Here is a 14,901-nt window from a genome sequence, read left to right as displayed (position 1 = left end):
ACCATACAATGCCTATGCTTGGATCAGGGTTGTGGCTGCTCCTGCCCTGAACCACTTCTCTTGATGGTTTTGCTTCTCAAGCTCTTTACTGCAAACAAGTTATCTTTGGGTTTCAATTCTTTGTCTGGCTTTTTATCTTTTACTTCTCAATTGATCTCCAGAGGAGTGGGACTAGGACAAAACATGTGGTATTCCTAACCAGGGATCCATGGAGAGGGTTTAAGCTATTGGAAAAGTGAGTGGCATTCTTGAAATGGTGTGGTTGCGTTTATTTGGGTGTGGATATAATCATGGTTCTGTGATACAGTTCCTGCTGAGTTTGAAATGCTAGTGTCAGTAAAGCCAGAAGGAGAGCCAGACAAAAGCTTGGAGAAAAGTCAGAATTTCAGTGCCTCTTACTGATGGTTCATGGGAAAGTAACGGTTTTGTGTTTGACTTTGATTTTCCTAAAGCACTGGGCATATGCTTTTTCTTCTCTGTGAATTACTGTTTGTGAATATATATATATATCTTTACAGCATCAGAACATCAGAAACAGCTGGTTTTTGTGCCTAGGTTTCACTTGTAGAGGTAGGTCCTTGTTACAGACTCTGGGTAGTCTGATGAAAACGGTGTTTAACTACAAAGCTTCAATTTCTGCTGTTGCTGATCACAGCAGCCTAACTCCTGGTCTTCCTGGATCCCTGGAGCAGGGGACGTGCTCTCCTCCTCCTGCTCTGCCTCTGCCATGCCTGTGTCTCCTCCACCCCACACGTTTCTTAGCCTTGTGTAGAGCTCAGCAGAGATTTCTTCATGAAGACTGGAATGTGTTTATATAATACTTTATATATTATTTTAGGCTCCTGCTACTCAAGTGTAGGCAAACGCTTAACCTCTTATTCACCACCATTGGACGAACCATGAAAGTGCTGTAGCAGACATCAAGTCAGGTGGATCTAAACCAGCTTCTGTTTTTCCTGCCTGGAAGGTTCATCCTTCATCATTTTCCTGGCAAGTGTGGCTACCAAGAGCAGGTTTTCCAGGCCAGGAGTGTTTAGTGGGAGCATTGATTGTGATCCACACCGGTCAAGCAGTGCTGTGCTGAGCTGGGTGTAGTGGGGGCTCTTCTATGTGGGAGGTGTTGGGAAGGGGGTGATGTGAGAGGCTCCATCTCGGCAAAAGCAGGGGTAGGCAGCAGTAGGAACACCGGGCAAAGCTGCTGAAAAGGAGAGAACAACCTGCTGCACTAAATCACAGCTCCCCTGGGGACACAGCTCCATAGTTAGCATCCTCAAATGGCATTCCTTTATTACGGCATCATTGTGCATAGTCCTCTAGAGAGGAAGCAAACAGTCTCTAAAACAATCTGCTGGCAGCTCAGGCTGGAGTATTTGAGGTTTTCCAGGGCTCTTTTGCTGTGTCACTCTTCCCTTTAATGTTCCAGCTCGAAGGTTGTTGTTCTTTCTCCATCAAAGTGCGTTAAAGCGCCGGTATGAGTGTCTGCTCCAAGGACAAGGTGTAGAAGGCAGCAGCCCAGGGAGAACGAGAGATCCTGCAGAACAGCTTTGTTTTGGTGTAATCTGTCTTATCTGCATGTGATGCAAAGACAGGGCAGTTTTCACAAGACTTGGAGGCTGCGTGGTGACATGTTTTCTGTCCTTTTATGAAATCCACCACGTTATTTTGATTAGAGCGCTAACGTAACTCCTGGCAGCCTCAAATCTCACTGCTAGCAGCTACTTCCCTCCAAAGCCTGATGTGGTGCTAACAAGCAGAGAGATCTTGTGCGTCCTGTTTACATGGAGCTGGGAAGACAGCGTGTTCCGTGGGAGGTGCCAAGGTAGTGCTGCAGTCGGATATAAGGTGAAAAAACTCTGTGTGTGCAGACCAGCTGTGGTGGGGCGTGTTAATTTGTGTTTAGTGGTGTTCAGGAACTCCAGCTGCAATACTGGCATGATGATGTTCTTTTATATCTGAATACATATCTTTTGTATCTATGCATGCGTAGCATGTTTGTGTTTGTATATATTTATATTTTTATATATTTATCTATTCTTTCTCATGGGAAAGTCCGTGTCCTGATCATCTGTGCCTGTGGTCTTCTCATGTAGCTCTCTGTTCAGTTTTTAGGTGGCAGAGACACGGTGAAGCTGCGTGTGGGGCAGGCAGAGCTGATGGGGGAGCCTGGGGTGTAGCCCAGGATGGACTGGCTGTGACGAGGTGCCTTAGCTGGAGAGTTACCATGAAGAGTTCCTGCAGAGCTGGCCTCCACAGGGAACCACTGAACTCCACATCCTCCACCTTCCATCAAGTCAAACGGTATGAACAGACTGGCTGCTCTGCCTGCAGCTGAGTGTCCAGCACTGATTTTAGCCTTCTCCTTGTCCTCTCCTATTGTCTTGCGCTGTCGCTCAAATGTTTGCTCTAAATTCTGACTTTTGGGTAGTGTTCAAGGGAAGCTTTGTAATGGCTTAAGGGCAGAAATGTTCTTTGACGTTTTTATTTGATAATGACAACTGCAGATTCACTACAGCTGGTAGTGTACTTGGAGAAATCCTTGGGTTTTCTAGCAACAGCTGTAAATTAGTTTGGGAAACATGACTTTGAAGTAAAACTTAATTGGCGAAAGGCTCGTCAGAGTAGGCTTTAAAACATGCAGGCAGCTTAAAGCAAGTGGAAATGCTGGCAGTCATTGTTGTGGTTTGTCTTACTGTGGACTAAGTAATTAGATTAGTTTAAGCTCAGATTTTGCATTGCTCACTCTCCTGTGTCTCTTATTAAGGAGAAATGCACGATTGATTTCAAACACTTGTGCTTATGTGACAATTAAGTGAACGCCTCTCACTGTGTCTCCTTATAGGAACACCGTGCAGAACAACTTGTCCTCATGCAAATGCAAGGACATGCCAGTTTGTTTGAGTTCAAGCTACTTCAAAATATATGTGTATTTTTTTTTTTTTTAATTCTTTTTCTGAAACCAAGACTCTTAAACTTCCTCAGTCTGGAGGAAGAGTGCCAGCTTTTTGGTTTCCAAAGGCTGTGTGGGTTTAAAGCAAACTTTTAACCTTTGTTCTTTGTGGTCGTGTAGACAGCATATACTTGCTATGTTAGTCTCATGGTAATTTAGTGCTGGAAAAGACTTCCTGGGTCACCCAGCTCCTTGCTTTCTCAAGCAGGATCTCATAATCCCTTTTGTGAACTTAGTCTAGCCTAAAAACATTTACATCTTTTCTTGCATCTTTCCTTCTCTCTTCCTGTAGATTAAGCCATTACTGAAGATGACAGATCTTGCTGTGCAGTTAGGAACCTTCTTTTAATTCCCAGGCTGAACATTCATGACAGTTTATAGACTCATTTAAGTTTCTGTTCCTTTTATTTTCCTTTGCCTAAGGACAGCTGCTTATTTTCAGTGGTTTACCTCTTCTTCTGCATTCTGTAAAATGAGGTTGTAACCCTCACCGGTGGTTTTGTTGTGCTAAGTGACCCAAGTGTTCTCCAGTAGCTTCTTGAGTAGCAATTGCTGTTGTTCTCAGGGTGATGCCCCTCACAGAATATTCTCAGTCCTGGCTAAAAGTGTGTGCTGTGCTCTGGAGCTGGTCTGGCTGGAGGGCTTGTCACTGCTGTCACAGCATCACCTCCACGTTCCTGTTTCATGGATGTCTCTATGGTGGCCAGTTCACCTCAGTTACTTCCAAAATTTTTAGGTGTTCCTTTTGCTGGTGCATCACTGCATTTCAAAACCCTCCTCAGTTTCTTTTACTTGGAGCTTTGTGCCTCTGCTGTTTTGGAACTGCCTCTATTTCTGTGGGTGCAGAATTAGTGCTGAGGTCATTCCTAACAAAATCCAGGGCTGATTCTTGAGGCATGTCTTTGGTTTCCAGGCTGGTATTTTCTTATTCAGCATCACCTGGGGCTGTCTGCTGCTAAGACAGCTCCTTTGTCTGTTTTCCCATTTCTCTGCCAATCTGTCTTAACCAGTAAATCTCTTTGTGCTCTCTGAAGTCCATGTGAGTAAGATATAGTAGATTGGTTTAAAAAGATGGGTTGTTTTGAGAACCTTGAGGTTAGTCTGGCATATTGAACTATTCCCTCTTCCCCCTTTTTCTCTGTGTCACATTAATCCTCTTTGCTTGCAAAGCACCTTTATACTGGAGTCAGAATACGAGCACTGGAGAGGCTGCAATCATTCTCCTTCTCTTTCTCCCCTGCAGTGCCCCCTCCAATGTGCCACATGTTTATTACCTCCTATTGTTGCCTTTCAAGAGGTTTATAAATCCTGTTTCTTGGCCTGCAGTGCATGAGCCTATCTGGTTTGGATTCTAAAACTGGGATGAGCCAATCCTCACAATTTTTATGAAGCTCTCTAATCCTCCCCCTGCCAATGCTCTTGTTCAGATTAACGCCTGGGCTTTTGCCCTCATCATCACCCTTACCTCCCCTCTTTAAAAATGGTGCAAAGTCAAATTTGGTATTTTGTGTTGTACTCTTGATCTCTGCCCTGCCCTTGCTTGCAGCCCTGTTTCTCTTTTTTCTCACAAACTAAAAAAACCTTTCACTTTTCCTTTGTTGTTAAATATCTCTGCAGTGACTTAATGCTGCACCAGTTCTCATGTTTATTCCTAGACTTTTTGATCTCTAAGAAAGAAGTTTCCAAGTGATGTGACCTGAAACTTTGTGTCTGCTTCTGGTATCCTTCACAAAGAAGGATCTCATCCAGTTGGAGTTTCTTTGGATCTTGTTTGGGATGTGTTCTTAATAATGAAAACACCTTTTGACTCCTGGAGAATGCTGTGTGCAGTGAAGTCCTCCACACCCCAGCTGACTTCATGAACCAGTTTCTTTCAGTCTTGAGTTTCAAAAGAGCAGCCTGATAACTTGCCTTCAGCTCTACTTTTGCTTATTTTTTCTTTTGAATGCTGAGTCTGTTAGTGATCGTGTGGTCCAAGGTTAATTTCTGCAACCTTTCATGTGTTCTCATTACGTATGCACAAAAATGAAGGCTATAAATAGCATCGCTCTCTGTTGGTTCGTTAACAGAAGAAATTTGTTGCACTGTGATATGGTGAGAGGTCTCGCTCCTCTTGCACTTCATAAATCAGAAAACAAATTAATAAAGGGAAAACATTTCCAGAAGGACATGTGTCAGTTACCTGGGCTGCTCTGGGCAGCTTTCAGCAGAAGCCCTATAAACCCACCAGTTTTTGTCTTGCTGTTCCGCTGTGATTTCCTCTCATCCTGTCCCATGACAGCCACGTGTGCCATCCCATCATCTCCGAGGTACACGTTTCTGGAGCAGCTGATAGCCTTGAATTCCAAATCTTTCAGTTTGTTTTGTTCCCTTCTGCTTTGTCATCTCTCTGTCATGTCTGGCATGGCTGGGAAGCAGGGCTTTGAGCTGAGGCTCAGCGAAGAATTGCTGCTGCATCACTCCCTTCATGGTAAGTGCTTCTGTACAAAAGCCTGGCGAAGCAGTGGCACTTCTTCCTGTACAAAATTTAGAAAGTAGCCAAGGCAACTGTGCTTTACTGAAGGGGGTGTGTGTGTTTAGTGTAAAATGTGTTCAAAACATTAATGGGTGGGAGCCTCAAAATGGAGTGGTCTGTGTTGGGCTTGGGGGTGCATTCTGTCACCCGAAACCTCTGTGTGCTGGAGGTGATGGGCTTTGTGGGGTGGCTTTCCTGGCTGTGCTGTGTGCAGCTGTATTTGGGTGTTGTCTCCCCCAGTCAGGTTATCTGAGCACCTGACACAGGCGAACAAGCTGGGGAGGGATCCAGAGTTGGGAGTTTGGTTCTTATGTTGCATTTAGCTCCTCTGCTCTTCTGGGCCAGCTCTGCCCCACGTTTTTGGCATTCTTCCACTTCCCCCAGGCCGGCCACTGGAGCAGAGAGCTCTCCTTCAGCAGCCACATGCCTTCTGTTTGCCTTCAAATCCCACTCTAATCCTCGCTGGCTCTCCCTTTTCTGCAAGAGGCATTTTGGAGATGTTGGGAGGTGGGTCAGGAGTAATTGCCGCTCCAAGGGGAGTGGGTTTTCAGGAAATCAGATGCTTCCACGGCTGCCAGAGTCAAACCCACCCCTGTTCTGGAGCATGGTGCTTCCCAGCCCTCCTTTCCCTGAGCTTGGACCCTTGCCATGCTCCAGAATAAACTCCATGAGTAGCAGAGCGCCTTCCATCCCGGGGCTTTCCCGCCCCGGCAGAATCCGTGGAATGCCTTTGAAGCAGCTCTCTGTCTGCTTTGCCTTGCCCTGGCAGTGCAAAGGGGATGGAAATGGTACTGGAGATCGAGCCCAGAGGACCCACCAAGCCCTTCCAGAAATAACAAGTGGTTGACCGTGGTTCACTCCCACTCAGTGCTCAGTCCTTGCTAATTGTCAGGGTCCTTTATGGAGGAGGAAAGCTCTGTGGACGGAGAACTGGGATGCCAGGGAAGAGAAATGCTTTGCCAGAGGTGTGGGGTTTTTATTGTTGTTGATTTCTTTTTTCCTTTTTTTTTTTTTTTTTGGCCCCTGCCTGGTGTTAGAATGTCTTGAGGGGTTTTTCAGAGCTGTAGTTGGCACTGGGTGTGCAGTCAGCAACGTGAGGAGCTTTTGTCGACTGGAGTTGGTGTTTACAAGGAGAAATCCATAGGAAACTTGGGGGTTTTGATGGAAATTTTCACCCTAATAAAACCTTCCGGTGCTTTGCCCAGAAAACTTGCAGTGTGAATATGCTGCTTGTGAAGATTATGCTTTTTTGTTGTTATTGTTGTTCTTGCTGGCCAGATGAAATCCTTTGGCTGCACAGGGCATCAGCAGAGTCCCTGACCTGGGAGCTGCAAGGGGAATTAAGGCTCTCTGTGGACCTTACAAAGGAATTGTGAAAATGGAGCCTTTTCTAACAGTTTCTCCTCCAACTTTGGAGTTTCCACTAAAGCAAATATATTCTTGTTTAAGGCTGCTGTGATTTAGAACATGCATAGATACAAAAGGATGCTGGAAGGTTCTGGCCAGCTTGGCCAACCAAGCTGGCCAGAATCTTCCAGCACCATTCCAAAACATGGAATGATTTGGGTTGGAAAAGACCTCAGAGCCCATCTCATTCCAACCCATTGCTATGGGTAGGGACACCTCCCACTAGACCGGGTTTCTCCAAGCCCCATCCAGCCTGGTTTTGGACACTTTCAGGGATGGGGAGTCCACCAGTGGGTTATGGGTCTTCCCTTGGGTGGGGAGAGGAGGGGGGTGTGAGTGTCTGAGCTCATATAAAGGAATATATTTCTGTATCAACAATGTGTAGTAACCAACTTGATAAAACTACAGTGGAAACAAGCTGTAGTTACGACTTGTAAAAACAGCAGTGTCATTCCAGCAGTGCAAGTATCCTGTTTTTCAGACACGGCTGATTAGAAATAGAAAAACTGGCCCCTTTATTTCATCAGCTTAAGGATGGAATAACAGTATAAAGGCAGCACTGCTCGTTGTTTCAGTGCTGATCATTCCTGGCAGAATTCTCTCCTATCAGCAATTTAAAACCTCACATTTGGGATTGAAAAGCTTTTATGTTTGCTCCCGTGGACTTCTGAAGAGTCGTTGTCTCTAAAGATAAAATTAGAGAGCTTGATAACTTAAAGGGTGGAGGAAAGCAAACAGAATTATTCTGGAATGAAGTTTCATAGGGAGTATGTGACTTCACCTTTTAACAACTATTTTTGGTGGCTTTAAATATTTAAAAGCTTACCTGCAGCTGCCACAGCTCTCTGCTTGCCAGCACTGAGAAACAGGGGAGTCTGTGGGTGGGGACTGGGCTCTGGTTCATCTTCAAAGCAATTTCTGCTGGGAAGCCTTGTTCTAATTCTAGGAGCTAGAGATGAAATGTGCTGCTGACGTGCGGGGAAGAAGCTGTGATTGCCTAAAAGTTCATTCTCAATGTCCACAGCAAAGGGCGTGTGAGGTGGGGGCTCGTTTTCTTTCAAGTGACACTTTCAGGTAAGGCCCACTGCTAAGATGACTTTTAAAATGAAAGTTCTCTTCCCTGCTGCTGGAAAACTCTGAGGCAGGTGGCAGCTGGTCTCGTGGAGTTTGCAGTGCTCTTTACAGCTGTCTGAAGTTATTAGATGAAGGTTTTCTTTAAATCCGGATCCATTAAAACATGTGCAATGAACTGAATGCTGAATTCAAATGAGGCAATTATTCTGGCAGTAAAACTTCTGACTAAGGCATAATTTTGTTATGTAAATTATAACTTTTCAACCTGAAATGGTATTGTTGGCTGAGCCAGGGACTAACTGAAACAGAGGAGGAAATAGAACCTTAAACAAGGAATCTGTAATAGGTAAGGCAGAACTTTACCCTTTGTCTTTCTCCATAGAGCAGAAATAGCTGGGAGCAGCTGAACCAACTCTGCTGGCTGAACATGTCCCCTGAGCCTGTTGGGGTAACCAGTTTGGTTCTGTTTTTATTCATACAATACCTGGTCTCACCTTCATTTGCAGCTTCTCTTAATGAAGGGTGTCGAGCTGATTGTCCTGCTGGATTCCTGAAAACTGCTTGACGAAAGCCTTCTAAAAACAAGCTCAGCTCATCTTTCAAACACCTTGGCATGAGAACTCATGAATGAAATTTGATCTTCTGCTCCTGGCTCAGGAGATTTCAGCATGCAAAGTCGTGTTTTTAATTGTATTCACCTCTTCTCCCCAGGGTACAGTGGCGAGCAGCCACTGGAGCTTTTCTCTCTAGTCTGGGAAATGTCCTTCTGGAAGGGAAGGCTGCAGGCACTGTTCTCTGCAGCAGTTTGCTGCAGTGCTTCACCTGCTGCTCTTCTGGGCTGGGCTTTGGCCAGGGCACATCAGTGGCCTGACCCTGCTTTGCTGTGAAGTACAACCACAATGCGGCAGATCCTGTGAAAAATGAGGCCAAAGCAAACTCCAGCAGTCCCGATTTCCCATTTTTCTCTTCATGCATCCATTTAAACGCCCCAAAGTTCTATTTTTATGAGATTATTTTAGTTTTTAGCATCCAACTGAGGAGGCAAACAAGTAGCTCAGTTGCGTTTTGCAGAGGAGACTAAATTGGGAGGTGACCCAATTCCAACGAGCTGGAATTGGCACGGGGAGAGAATTAACCCAGGGACTGGGTAGGTGTGTCTGCAGCACTGAGATCTCTTACCCCACAGTCTCTAGGTGAGATGCAGGTGGTTTTGGCACTGTCTGGTTGCAAGAGCCAGGTGATGGTCTCCCTTAAAAATCCAGAGGGGAAGAATGTAACATCTGCCTTTCCAGTGGCTGCTTCCTGGCCTTCCAAGCACTGCTTGGACCAGAGGAGTGTAGAAAGGTGAACTAAGCCCTTCCTCTTCATGCACCTCCCCAAAATCTCTGTGCTTGCCCTCCCTTCTTGTCAGTAGGGCCAGAAGGAGGGACCAAACCTCCAGGGAAAGCAGTGGTTAAGCAGCACAGCTGCTCCGAGTCCTGGAGGCTTCCTCTGCTTGGGCAGCATCACTTATAAATTTGTTGGACTTTATAGACCAACAAATTGAGGTTTTTAGTTAAAAGCTGGTTTTAGAAACGTACAAAGTTACCATACTTAAGCAACTCTCTTGGTGTCGGCTCTCAAGGGAAACCTGTTCAGTGCCTGCGTGTGCCTGTGTCAGCTCATAATGAACGTGGCATTGAACCTGCTGCTCTTCAACTCTCGAGCACAGATCATCCCCAAAGAGGAGGCCTTTGAGTGCAACAACTCAAAGATTACCATGGAAACGTAATCTATAGTTAGTTCTGTAATGTGCTTATGTGATACTCTTGGGAGAAGAGCCTGGAGTCTCCTGGTGGTTGCATCCTGTGTGGCAGTGCCCTGGGCTCCAGCGCTCCTGAGCTTTGAATAGAAGATGGCTGTGGGGGTGTGACAGGACAGAGGAGTCTGGGGCTGCTGCAGGAGGGCTGCTGCTGCAGTGTCAGCAGCATCCAAGGGGTCCTTCTCAGCTCTGGGATTCTTGACTGTAAAATCCCATCCTTGAGAGTGGGTGTCCTCAGCTGCATGCTATGCTGCTGTCACTTTTGGGGGGCATCTGATGTATAACATAGGGACCCTTATGGGAAAGTCACCAAACTTGCCATTATCAATATACTAAAGGAAAGGTTTCATTGCCCAGAGAAGCTGTGGCTGCTCCATCTCTGGAAGTGTCCAAGGATGGGACTTGGAGCAACCTGGGATAGTGGAAGGTGTCCCTGCCTGTGGAAGGAAGTGGAACAAAATGAGCTTTAAGGTCCCTTCCAGCCCAAGCCACTCTGTGATTTCAGGTGATACTAGGAGATTAGGTATCCCCTGGGATCTCTGATTGTTAGAATTACTCTTGCTTATTTCCCTTTTGAGCTTTAACCTCGTTTTATCTGCTGAAAGGAGTGTGTGTGGTAGCTGATGTCCAGATAAACCCTGTGACCTATGTGTGCCTTGCAACTGGATTGAGGAAGGAGCAGGCAGAAGGATGGCTCTAGCTCAAGAATGAACCACTAGCTATGTTTTCACAACTGATACAACTTAAACTTTTGAATTTCTCCTTGCAACTGCCTGGAAACAGATTTCTCTAATGGGAAGTTCTCTCCTACTGCAGGAAGTTCTCCAAGGGTGGATTTTGCAACCTTGGTGGCTCTTTCCCTTTCTCATGTGGTTCCTCTCGAGGTGTGGGCTGGTGCCTGCTCTGGGCCACCTTCTCTAATTCCACACAGGCATATTTTGCAACTATAACTTCTTCCCTCTCTGTTTTTCCAGGGTTTCTGGTATGCACTTAAAGCCATATCTCAAGTTACAGAAGAAAGAGCGATCCCCAGAAATAAGCCAGGATTCCCTGCGAGGCCACCAGGGACCAGCACAAGGAGAAAAATACACCAACTGCACCAAACTGAGCGTTTTCCCAAAACCCTCCCTCGTGACTCCATCTCAAAAGCTTCTGGGGATTATTTATCCAAATACTATGTGCAATATGAACGGGAAAGGCCCAGCAGATGGTCCAAGTGCCAGGGAGAAGAAGAACGCCCTGTCTGCGACAATCCACCAGGGAGAAGAAGGGGAAGGGCCGCTGGATGTCTGGGCTGTGGTGAAACCTGGCAACACCAAGGAGAAAATCGCCTTCTTCGCAGCCCAGCAGTGCAGCAGCAACGCCCGCCCGGGCTCCATGAAAATCAAGAGCACGTGGGACATCGACGGGAGAACGGCCAAACGCAGGAAAAAATCGGTGGATCTTAAAAAAGCCAAAATTCAACTGGAAAGAATGAGGGAGGCAAACGCCAGGTGCTCCCAGCCGGAGCCTTTCGCCTGCGGCATCGAGCACTGCTCGGTGCACTTCGGGAGCGACGGCGCAGAGGGCGCGTTCCCGGGCCGCTCGCTGTCGGTCATCGAGATGGTGGCGTTCCTGGAGCAGCGGGCGAGCGCCCTGCTGGTGGACTGTGCCAAGACCTGCACGGCTGCCTCTGCCACCAGGCTCAGCGCCCAGCCCAAGGCCGCCCTGCCCGGCTCAGACCCCTTCTCCTTGGCCGCAGCCTGCGAGGCGCACACGGAGCGGGGCCCTGGCGAGCCCCAGGGCGAGCCCGTGCGCGTGCTGGACATGGTGGCCAAGCTGGAGTCCGAGTGCCTGAGGCGGCAGAGCGAGCGGGAGGCCGGGAGCCTCTCCCGGAACAACAGCTTCCGCAGGAATGTCGGCAGGGTGCTCCTGGCCAGCGGCACCCAGCCCGAGGGAGAGGTGGAGAAGGGGGTCCCGGCTCAGGGGGACGGGCTGGGCGAGGCAGGGGTGGCAGAGGCTGGATACGGAGGTCGCTGTGGCCCTCTGGGTGACACCGAGCTGTGGGATGGCGCTGCCTCTGCCCAGCAGCCGTTTCCTTCGGGGCTGGATACCCGGGTGGGGAATGTGAATTCGGGACTTGCCCAGGCGGTGTTGGCAATGACAGCTGGCAGGAATGGCACTGAAGCACAGATTGAGCCTCCCAGGGTTCTGCTGTCCCCATGTCCAGCTGCTGCCAGGCTGCCACCGGATCCCTTGCAGAGCAAGAACGCGACTGTTGATTGTACGTCAAAAGAGCCTGTAATTTTCCCAAAGCATCCTGCTAGGAAGGAGCCCTTATGCATCAGTATATCAGTCACCAAGACAGAGAAAGGGTGCAGGAAGGAGAAGCTCTCCAGCTCCAGTTCTGGTGAGGATTCGCTCCCAGGGAGGCTGTTTTTCCTCCAGGGTGAGCAGCCTGCTGCTCACGAGCAACAGCCACAGCAGGAGAATACCCAGGAGAAGCCAGGGAAAGTAGCCCAAAATGAGGATGAGGATGCTCTGGCATCTGGTAGATCATGTGTCAGCAGCAGTGTCCCTACAGAGCCATTGGCCCCTTCTGTCCCTCCCACAGAAGGGGCTTTGCAAGTACTTGATGCCTCCTGCCTAAAGCGGCAGGTTTCGCATGACTTTCTGGAGACCAGGTTTAAAATCCAGCAGCTTTTGGAGCCTCAGCAGTACATGGCCTTCTTGCCTCACCACATCATCGTGAAAATCTTCGGATTGCTTCCCACCAGGAGCCTGGTTGCCCTAAAATGCACTTGCTACTACTTCAAATTCATCATCGAGTACTACAACATCAGGCCGGCGGACTCGCGCTGGGTCCGCGACCCCCGCTATCGGGAAGACCCTTGCAAGCAGTGCAAGAAGAAATACGTGAAGGGGGACGTGTCCCTGTGCCGGTGGCATCCCAAGCCCTACTGCCAGGCTCTGCCCTACGGGCCTGGCTACTGGATGTGCTGCCACCGCTCCCAGAAGGGCATCCCGGGCTGCAAGTTGGGTCTCCACGACAATCACTGGGTCCCTGCCTGCCACAGCTTTAACCGCGCCATCCATAAGAAAACCCGAGGAGCGGGAGCAGAGGTGGAAGAGGAATATTAGTGCACACTTTCCTGTGAGATTGTTTGGGGGAGGAGGAGGAGAAGGAGGAGAAGATTCTCATGCCTTGTGCTGTTTACAGTGTATATAGTTGTTGTGATGATTTTTTTTTTCTCACAGGGCTATGAAACTGCACATACTCAAACACAAGAGCCTTTACCTTTTAGATTGAAAGAGAGCTTTTAGTCCATCTCTGTAAATAACACTATAAAAACTAATTGTACATACAGAGTCTACAGCTGGCTGAACAAGGTAACCCTACAATGCAGCTATCCCAGTGTTGCGGCTATAGGTGTGTGTGTTTTTAAGTGTCTTGTTTCAAAATCTGTATATCCTGTATAATATATGAATGTTTCTGAGAAGAAACTCTAAATAGGTAAAGGTCAACGTGTTTAAAGAAGCTGCAGACAACTTAACTGGACAACCTGAAACTTAGACTATAGAGCAGATCCATTATAGTAGTGTGGCAGTGGATTTAAAAAAAAAAAAAAAAAGAGAGGAATATTATTGTATAGTCAGAATATAAAAAAAGTTCTTGTCTACCTTACCCATGTTGTCTGGTTGGGGTTCTTTTTTTACATAAATAAAATGTGCATTCTAGATCTGCCTTACCAGACTTTCTCTTGTAAGACTTTTGCCCCAAAATAAAAATGCAGAAACTTGGTGCTGTGCTGTAGTTCAGACGTGCAGTGTGCTTTCTCTAGCAAACCTGTCCTCCTACTAACAAGGAAACAAAGAACCCCCAAATCTCTAGTACTTGGAGAACTCCCTGCTGTACCAGTCACAGATTCCAGCTTTTTCTTTCCTTCCTGCCAGCCCTGCGTGCAGCAGAGGCTCCTTTCATTGGGAATTCTGGTGCTAGGTGTGTAAAGTTTGCAAAACCAGGCACTTTCTGGTCATCCTGCTTCTTGGCTCTTGTGTGGGCACCTGACCTCTTCCCTGGATGCTCGAGGATGGAGTGTGGGTCCAGCAGGAGGAGTGTGGAGGTGCCTTGGCTCTGTGATGTGCTGGAAGCTTTCCTATCTGCTCTGTATGGAATTTTTCCCTTGCAAGAAGACTCCTTGCAGTGCTTTGCCCTGCTCTGCTGCAGCCCCTGGCCTCTCCTCCCAGTGCTGTGAGTCGGTGCTTCCCAGGAGCACTGCACAGTTTGTGTCGGATGGACGGCGACTCCTCACACTCGGAATGGGAGCGGAGCGTGGAGAATTTCCCTGGATCCATTCCTGTCCTGCCGTGCTGTGAGCCAGACCTCAGCCTCCCGTTACACCCCTCTGAGCGTGGATGGTTTGGAAGTCTGGGAATGGACCCTGGCCAGTCCAGCAGCCGCGTCCAGCTCAGTCAGGGGAGCAGCAGCCGTGATCCAGGGAGCCAAACGGAGCGTGGCAGCCGTGCCTTTGCCCTGGCCATGTCCCTTCTCTCCCCCCACTTGGTGCTGTTGCTGTTTCTCTGCCCCTTCTCAGGGCACAGATGGACTCCTGGCTCTCACCATTCAGGCTGGAGCAGCCAAAATCTCTGACCTGGTGCAAGAAGAGCCGGTGCCACCTTCCCATGGGGCTCACCTTCCTCTGCCCTGCCAACCCCAGGGAGCAGCTGGAAAGGGCAGGGATGGGGTGGCCCTGCACCTGGCTCATCCTGTTCTCTATCCTTTGGTGCTGGAGCAGAAAGGTGTGGAAAACTGCTGGCTGTGGGGGCCAGGCTGAGCCTCCCACCTCCACCTGCCCTGGGATCACAGGGAGTGACTCGCCTGGTGTTGGAGCGTGAGGAGGACAAAAGAGGGTTTGAAGGCGGATGCTTTTGTTCTTTCCTTTAACGGTGAGAAAAGGAAAATCGAGCCCTGGCAGCCTGAAATGTGGGTTTGGTGAGCTCAGGCTTTGCAGGGAGGTTTAAAGGATGTGCTGGTTTTATTTTTTGCCTTCACCTGCTCCTGCCACCCCCCGGGTGTCAGCAACCCCTCCCGGAGCTGCTCAGCCTCCCTGCACTGCAGACATGATGACAACCAGGAGGAATGAAATTAGGAATCTAAAAGAAGGGTGTGGCCGCCTT

At 48.3% G+C, this 14,901-nt stretch overlaps 1 protein-coding gene across 9 annotated transcripts in view; it reads left to right on the top strand.

The window, feature by feature from the left end:
* Positions 1–13,537, top strand: part of FBXO34 (F-box protein 34) — a 39,516-nt gene extending 25,979 nt beyond the window's left edge. For 6 of the 9 annotated variants that reach the window (XM_069018592.1, XM_069018585.1, XM_069018588.1 and 3 more), the window contains 2 exons: positions 2,103–2,298; positions 10,719–13,537. In XM_069018592.1, the coding sequence (XP_068874693.1) occupies positions 2,222–2,298; positions 10,719–12,864 (2,223 nt within the window). In that variant the 5' untranslated portion in view covers positions 2,103–2,221 and the 3' untranslated portion in view covers positions 12,865–13,537. Of the gene's footprint in view, positions 1–878; positions 1,843–1,889; positions 1,931–2,102; positions 2,299–10,718 lie in introns of those variants that run through there. The other 3 variants (XM_069018594.1, XM_069018593.1, XM_069018591.1) reach the window with 3 other exon arrangements.
* Positions 13,538–14,901: the final 1,364 nt, after the last annotated feature.

Source organism: Aphelocoma coerulescens, chromosome 5, assembly GCF_041296385.1.
Source record: "Aphelocoma coerulescens isolate FSJ_1873_10779 chromosome 5, UR_Acoe_1.0, whole genome shotgun sequence".
In the NCBI taxonomy this organism is placed as follows: domain Eukaryota; kingdom Metazoa; phylum Chordata; class Aves; order Passeriformes; family Corvidae; genus Aphelocoma; species Aphelocoma coerulescens.
This window is presented reverse-complemented; position numbering and strand designations above follow the sequence as displayed.